Source organism: Pteropus vampyrus, unplaced genomic scaffold (assembly GCF_000151845.1).
Source record: "Pteropus vampyrus isolate Shadow unplaced genomic scaffold, Pvam_2.0 Scaffold4, whole genome shotgun sequence".
Lineage (NCBI taxonomy): Eukaryota > Metazoa > Chordata > Mammalia > Chiroptera > Pteropodidae > Pteropus > Pteropus vampyrus.
This window is the reverse complement of record NW_011888785.1, coordinates 2,689,575-2,698,097: the sequence shown is the minus strand read 5'-3', so window position 1 is coordinate 2,698,097 and position 8,523 is coordinate 2,689,575. Positions and strand designations below refer to the sequence as shown.

At 36.7% G+C, this 8,523-nt stretch overlaps 1 protein-coding gene across 1 annotated transcript in view; it reads left to right on the top strand.

Moving 5' to 3' along the window:
- Nucleotides 1-1,310: 1,310 nt before the first annotated feature.
- HDAC9 (histone deacetylase 9) overlaps nucleotides 1,311-8,523 on the top strand; it is a 351,710-nt gene continuing 344,497 nt past the window's right edge. The window contains exon 1 of the mRNA XM_023532496.1: nucleotides 1,311-1,402. Within this exon, the coding sequence (XP_023388264.1) occupies nucleotides 1,387-1,402 (16 nt within the window). The 5' untranslated portion in view covers nucleotides 1,311-1,386. The remainder of the gene's footprint in view (nucleotides 1,403-8,523) is intronic.

Below are 8,523 nucleotides of genomic sequence, written 5' to 3'. Positions count from 1 at the left end.
GTGAGTGAGGGATTAAAGCAACTTGGTCAAGGGTGTGAAGTATTGATTTTAGGTATTTTGTATCACCTTAAAGTCAAACAAATATAAAGATGCGACCTGGAGGGCTTAGAGCTATGCAGTTGTTGCTCTTCAAAGGAAATTGTGGGTGGGATCTCAGAGTTAGGCATCGCTTGTATCTCACTTCAGTATGCTGCATTTTCTTAGCTCTAATTAGAAAACAAACTTATAGAGATGGAAAATAAATTCAATAGCTCTCCAGAGTTTTTCCTTTATTTTATTAGGTGAGTAATATTGAGAGGGGGGATACTAAGAGTGACAGCAGTGAATTGCAAGTTTCCTTAGCCTGCCTCAGTTTACCAAATTCATTTTGCAACACCATCACCGCATGTGAATATATAAAAATTGCTCCGAAGGGACATTTTCTCAGCCAATCAGAGGGAAGGGTTAATGAGCCTTCATTGATGATTTGATTTTCAGACATTCTTTTTTCGAACACCATAATCCTTAGATATGGTGGGAAGTATACTTCAAAATGAATACTCTAGATTTAATTGAAATGCCATTCATTTAAGTAGCTCAGAAAATTGTATGATGTAGGGTTCTGGGGTTTTTGTATGTTGCAATCTTTTGCAGTTGTATCACCATTTCAAAAGTATTTAATTTCATTAAAATCTGTCTTAAGCTCTGTGTTTTCTTTTCCTTTATTACAGATCTTTACAGCTAGAAAACAGTTCATAGCTTCGTCAGAGGATGTGTATTTTTCCCTTATCCAAAGGCACATATCTACTACTTTGTCCTATGTTTTAATTGCTAAACTCCAGAGGAAGAGAATCATCTGAGCCAGGGCCCCAAGTTGTGGAAGTCTCTATATCCGGCAAACTGGTAAACTGGCTCCATTCCAGGGCAGAATAATTTATCAACAAATGAAACACCAGCTACTTCCCACACGTCCTCTGATTGCATTAAAAATCACTCCCCTTCCCACCCAGCTGACGAGGTTTGCTTAGAGCATGCAGCTGACATTCTCTTTCCTCCTCCTCATTTTGTTGAATCGCTGGTTTCTGTAGTCTCTTAGATTTCTTATTAATAGTAATAAAATCTTCATTCATTAACTGTCTAATGCCTATGAACTAGATATTGTCACTCTCTTTCCCCGCAAGTTATGCTGTTTTTATAAAGTTGTACTGTAGCAGGAAAGTGAGCTGGAAAACGGACTTTGCGTCTGTAGCATCAGGTACTATTTAACCAGAGGGAGGGACTGATAAAATTAGCAAGTTGACTAACCACTTCCCTTCCTTGTGGCTCTTTAATATTATAACGGATACAGTAAAGTTCAGAAGGACTGGGCTAGTTTTTGAAACCACGGCACACTTTGGCAAAGAGGGAATGCACAACAGAACGGGTAAGTTTCTTTCTTTTGATTTTTAAAGAGAACTGTGAAAAGGATATCGGGGGTGGGGATTTTAAAGTTTGACTATGCAAATAGTCTTTAGTAATTTGCAGGCTGTGGAAAGATAAACCCGTTATGAGGAGAGAAGCAAAAGGTTTTCCCATCTGCAGCTCCAGCGACAACAAAAACACATTCAAGTGAGAAAAAGATTCAACTCTGGGGCTGTCTTTACTGTTTCGGATAAACAAGGCGAAGATATTCTGAGGATTGGAGGGGAGGATTCTTGTGTTAGTAAAATTTCTGATGAATAAATTTCTACAGTCTCAGTTCTTGAAATCTAGACTTTGGCATTATCAGCAGAGGCACTGACTGAACCGGAATGTCCCTCTGGATCCCGAAACAGTTTAAGATCTTTCGATTATCTTTGTGGTTGAAATTTTTCTTACTTTCAACTTTTTATTATGGAAAATCTCAAACACAAACAAAAGTAGAGTCAACGTTCCCCGTGCAGCTATCACACAGCTTCAAGAGCTGTGAACTCCTCGGGGCTCCTGTTGGTTCGTTCACATCTCTGTGGTACCCTCCCTCTCTTTAGATAAATCACAAGATTTGAAATGTGCCCATTGTGAATATTAAATGAAAGAGGCCTAGGACCTCCCAAAGGCTTATTCCAGTTCAGTAATATAAGTTTTAGGGAAATATTATTACAGAAAATTCAATTAGGAGTCTGAGAAAGCAAGACCAAGTTTCTAATGGTGGTTTTACAGTCGGAATGAGAGGAGAGGGTAATAGTTAAGATCAGGGACTCTGGAGCCAGACTATTTGGGGCCAAATTTTTATTCCATTGCAATCCAGTGTCCATGTAAAAGTTTCATAACCTTTCTGTGCCTCAGAAATGAAAATAATAATACTGATCTTCCGAGAACAGGAGACAATGAGACTGCGCTTGTAAAGACTTCACCACTTGCCGAGAACAGGAGTGCTCACTGTAAGTTAGCCCCAGAACTGTTCGCTGAAACTATTAGAATGATCATGGAGATGAGATGTGTTAAAACAGAAAGCTTGGTTGTCTTATGACCATTATTTTTCTCCTGGTTATTTATTTGGTGACTCGAAGGTAGGACATGTCTGCAGTGAGATCTCTTATTGCTCCTGGGTCCCTGGAAACTCTCCGCTCCTCCTCTTCCCCACCAGTTCTGAGTTAACTCTCTCTAACAACAAATAGTGTCAGGGGAAGACTTTGAGGAAGAGGGAGTGGAAATTTGTCTAAGCCCACAGAGCAAAGAGTAGATTTGAGGAAGAGTCATGGGCTCCTCTAATCCCTGTCAAGGGATGTGTTGTGGTTGGGTTTAGGCAAACCTCTTAGGCCTTCGAGGTTGCCTCACATGTGAGTTCTCGTCCCTTCTTCTCTGAGACAGAAGTCTTCTGGCTTGCCTCAGCCTTCCAGAATTGCAAGCTGCCCTGATAAATTTTTTATTAGTAATAAAGATGGTGAAATTCTGAAGATGGCAGCTGGGGAAGTGAGGACCTTCCCTAGTTTATTACTTCTCTATCACATTGAGAAAAAATACTAATGGCTGCTATTTACTGAGCATTTACTATGTGCCTGGAGCTGCACTGAATGATGTTCTCACTTAATCATCCTAATATCCCTATGTGACACTAACTGTTATTATCTTCATTTTATAGATAGGGAAACTGGAGCATGGAGAGATTAAGCAATTTCCTTAGATTACTCAAGCTAGTAAGAGATAGCTAGGATTTCATTCCAGGTCTCTTTAACTTAACCACTTCTTAGAGCATTTGTCCGTAAGAAATCAGTTCATTCATATATGTGCAATCAAAATGCATCCAGGATTTTGCTCTTAGCCTTACTGAGGATGAAATTCATCAATATTCCTTTAAAGCAAGCTGAATGGAAAAGCTTTTGTTTAGCACTAGTTTTCTCCACAGTGAATTTTCATAATGCCTAATTATAAGGTGGAAATTTATCATAAATCTTGACAAATACAGGGCCTGGGGAGGCTGGGGGTGGAGTTATCACTGTAAAATATCGAAGTAAATCTTGAAATGAGAGGATAAAAAAAGAAATGCTTTTTTAGTAAATTAACTAAGCCTCAATGGTAGATTTTGTTTTTTAAGACCATTTGTCTCTTTCGAGTTTTTGTAAACGATGGGTGAAATTCATCTAAGTCAATTTTCAAGAACATGCAGTGCTGTTGTAAAACAAATGATAAACACGGATACGCTGCAGAAATGAAAATTGGCTGAATCTTCCAGGAGGTGCTGAAAAGAACTGGGACATGCACAGTCAGACATTTTAGAAACCTGGAATTGACTTTCAGTGCTTTTCCTTTTAGATCCCTGGTACAACTGTAAAAATAGAACCAAATGTGTGAATGAAGGGAGAAGTTAATTTCACAACTTTGGAGAATTTTTTTTCCCCCCTCCAATGGAGTAATGGTGCATTTAAATTTTTTTCCTTCACTGAGAAGTGGCACTTTCTGGAATATCCAGCTAAAAATGAAAACATCAGATATAAATGATTGACTTCTCTTATCAGCCAACTTGATAGGATCAGCAATCTTTCATCTTTATCTTTCCTTCATTGGCTATAGTACTTTTGTCATCTTGATAAGATCAGCCAAGTTTGCTTATAAAAAAATTGAAAGAGATTTGAAATACTGCTATCTTTTTTGCAGAGAAGGGAGGAGATGTTTAAATGGAATTGAGGCTGCCAGTGGGGGAGGGAGTGCAATGGGAAGGTTCATTGTTGTAAAGAATCCCTGGATCCTTAAATCTTTGAGAAAGCAAAGAGGCTATTTAGTACTGGCAATTGTAAACCACTTTTTTTCCAGAATTATTCCACCACTCCTCATTTCTTCTTTCTTTATTTTTTCTTTCTTTTCTTTCTTTCTTTTTCTTTTCTTCTTCTTCGTGTGTGTGTGTGTGTGTGTGTGTGTGTGTGTGTGTGTCTAAAGTCTTTATCTCATAAAATACGTCATTCACAACTTATAAAGTAGGATTTAAGATTGGAAATTTTCACATCTGTTTACGGTTAGAGACAGGTTGAGAAGTGCCTTTTAGCTTGTCAGGGGTCCCCTTCTTTGAGCACTAATGCCATTTCTAAAGGGCTTGGTTACCTCTACTGGGTGACTGAATATCAATGCCCTTATGTTGCCAAATCCACCTTTTCTGCCCTAATCTTTAACACTTGTCACTGCTGTTTTATTAACAGTCTTGACTAAATAAAGCATGTTTTTCCTCGAGGTGAGTTCTCTTTCTCTTTTTTTCTTTTAACCATTTAGCTATTGTTTTTTAGTATCACCTGCCCTAGACAACCACAGGTCAATAATCATAGCTTCTACCCTCAGAAAACTTATTGACTAGGAGATGAAAAAAAGTTATATGAAGTGAGGTAACTTGTAGTTTATAAAATACATTCTATCTTATTCTGTCTTCATTGTACTAACTACATTGGGAAAGACAGTGTGTGTGTGGATAACAGCCCAAGCTCTGGGATTAGAGAGCCATGGTTCAAATCCTGTTACTTGTGATCTGGGGTATTTTTTTAACCTTCATAAGCCTTTAATTCCTTACCTGTAAAATGATACTGAGCTCATAGAGGTGTAGTATGAATTATGTGATGATACATATTAAATATTTATATAGCATGGCATATATAAATTGGAATCAGGAAAAGTCCCTCTCAAGAGAGGTTCACTTTAAGATGAGCCTGAATGACACAGAAAACCCTCTAGTCACAGAGAACTGTATGTGCCAAAGTGGTAAAGAGCTTGGCTTCTCTGAGAAAGAGAATAAAGGCCAGCAGGGCTGAATCATGTAAAAAGGGGAAAGTTACAGCAGCAGAGTCCAGCTTGTGCAGGGCCTAGTAGGCCATGGTAGGGAGGTTGCGTACTCTTCTAAGTGCAATCAGAAGTGATTGAAAGTTTACACAGGAAGTTGCATGATCTGAATACAACTTTTAAATGAGTTGCAAAGTGGAGACTAGATTCTCAAGGAGCAAGAATAGACAGAAACAGATCAGGAAACTCTTACAGTCACCTAGTCCAGAAATGGTGGTAGCTTGAACTAAGTAGTGTCAGTAGGGCAAAGGGTAGTGGATAGAGCTGAGAGATCTTGTATAATCAGTAGACTTGGGAAAGAATTGCATTTGAAGGTGGGAGTGAAGAATGTCAATTATGATCCTATGGCGTGAGCAGTTGGGTCTAGGGAGATGTCATACACAAAGATGGGGAAAATTGGAAGAACAGGCTTAGACATCTCAGTTGAAATGCTGTTGAAACTTTCAAAGGAGTATGTCAAGTAGGCAATTGATGGTATGTTGATGGTATGGATTTAGATATGATCACTTAGGGAGGCAGTATGAAGTGAGAAAAGTACATAACCATGGGAAACTCCAACATTTAGAAGACAGATACAGGAAAAGTGATCAGTAAAGGAGATGGATAAATAATGGCCAGAGAATAGAGAAAACACAGAATATTCAGGAGAAAGAAGTGATTATCTATATCCAATACTAAATAAAGAGCTAATAAATTATCCAAAAAAACATCATGAGATTTGGTAACGCGGAACTCACTGTCATACAGTAATTCGGCAGAAAATTTAATTTTTTAAAAATGTTATTGTATTTTGACATTAACTAATTAGTTTTACTATTGACTAATTGAATAAATACATGAAAACTAATTCCATTTAAGAGTCCTGTTAGTTTTCTAATGACGGTATATTTATAAATTTCCTTATTTTTTATGTGACTGTATAATATTCAGGGAAATAATGATAAACTATTTATGCTGTTCTAAGTTTATGTTCCCTAAATTATAAACTGCTTGAAACCAGCACTTTCTTCGTATTTGTATTCCCAATGTCAAGGCCAAAGAGTACCTTTTCTGAGGGTGCCATTCACATAGACTAGGGGTTCTCAACTGGAGTCATTTGATAATGCCTGGAGATAATTTTGAATGTCACAACTGGGGGCGGGTTTTGTTCTTGTTTTTTGTTGGTTGGGGGCCAGGGTTGTTGTTAATTGTTTTAAACCCCCCGGGCCACTTTTCCCCACCAATTTTTTTTACCTAACATGTCAATAGTACTGAGTCTGACGTAGACTATGTTGTAGACTTGCTCAGTGCCACTGTGAGGCTTGGCAATAGTGATTATTCGCTAGAGTTTTTCCGCAAGAGAACGGGGCCTCTCTTACTTTGTTTTTCATGGCCTACCAATAAGTTTATAGAGTAAGTAGTCTTTGGATCTTGTTTTCATCTTGAGATTTGGTAGAAAGAAGTGAATATGTAAAAGTGAAGTGCATGTCTACAAACTACCTCTGCAGAATTAATTTTCAACAGAATTCATCTATATAGTTAGAAATAGAGGGCAGTGCTCCACCCAATGGATGTTGGACTCTTTACATCAGAGCTGGAACCTTTAAGCAGAGTTAGTGCCTATGCTCAAGTGTATATTAGGGAAGTTTAGTATTAGAAATAATTTAAAAATTTATTAGATTGATTTTAAAAATGCTACAAAGACCTCTTTAAAATTAAACATTTTTATTTTTACTTTATTATAAAATGGTTTAGATATCTAAAATTGTGTGTGTGTATGAATATAATAAACTCCTAGGTACTTGTAACCAACTTAGAAATTGAATTAACCATTACCAATGAAGCCTCCTGTGTGACTCCCCGCCCCCATCCCCCAGGAAAAACACAATTCTGGACTTTTCTTGATTGTTTCTTTAATTCATGTTAAAATGTTTATGTGTGTGTGTATATATATATGTAGTAATATATATGTCTACCTAAACAAGGTATGAAATTAGAGTTTTAAAAATGTCTCTGTCCCTGAAATTAGACTATTATCTTCTACCATACACAAAGATCAACTCAAAATGGATTCAATACTTAAACATACTGAAACTATAAAACTCCTATGAAAAAAACATAGGGGAAACTTCATTAGTGTTGGCAGGGATTTCTTGGATATAACACCAAAAGCATAGGCAACAACAGCAAAAATAGACAAGTGAGGCTACGTCAGACGAAACAGCTTCTGCACAACAAAGGAAATAATCAACCTACAGAATGGAAGAAAATATGTGCAAATCATCTACCTAATAAGGGGTTAAAATCATACAACTCAATAGCAAAATAAAATAAAAAATAATAATAAATTAAATTGAATTAAATTAAAACGGGCAAAGGACTTGAATAGATATTTCTCCAAATAAAACATATAAATGGCAGATAGGTATATGAAAAGATGTTCCATGTTGCTAATCATCAGGAAAATACAAACCCAAACCACAATTATATATCACCTCACACCTGTTAGTTGGTTATGTAAAACAAAATAAGTGTTGGTGAGCAAGTGGAGAAATTGAAACCCTTGTAAACTATTGGTAGGAATTTGAAATAGTGTAGCTGCTATTGGAAAGCAGTATGGAGATTCCTCAAGAAATTAAAAATGGAACTATCATATGTACTAGCAATCTCACTTTTGGGTATTTATCCAAAACAATTGAAATCGGGATGTTGAAGAAATATTAGCACTTCCATGTTAATTGCAATATTCAATTCGTAATGGCCAAGAGGTAGAAACAACCTAAATGTCTATCAGCAGATGAATGAATAAAGAAAATGTGGTATATGTACAATGGAATATTATTTAGCCACAAAAAAAAGATATCATATCATATGCTACAACAAGGATTAACCTCGAATACATTATGCCAAGTGGAATAAGCAGTCACAGAAGGATAAATACTGCGATTCCACTTATATTAGGTATCTAAAGTAGTCAAACTCATAGAAAAAAATAGTGGAATGATGGTTACCAGAGGCTAACGGGAGGATTTTAAAATAAAAATAAGCAAAAAAACAATAAATAAAAAAAAAAGCTCTTAATGTTTTATTTCTACCATTACCTGTGGCACTAGATAATTCATGTAATCATTTAAACATTTTCTCTGCCTTTTGAGCATTTCTTTCTTTAACTTTCATGATCTCCTTTTTACCTGTTAGAGCCTAAGCCTGAGAGTTTTCACTCTGCTTTCCTCCCTCACACCAGATTTATACAGTTCTATATTCCCTTTTCTCAGAGGCCTGCTAGTT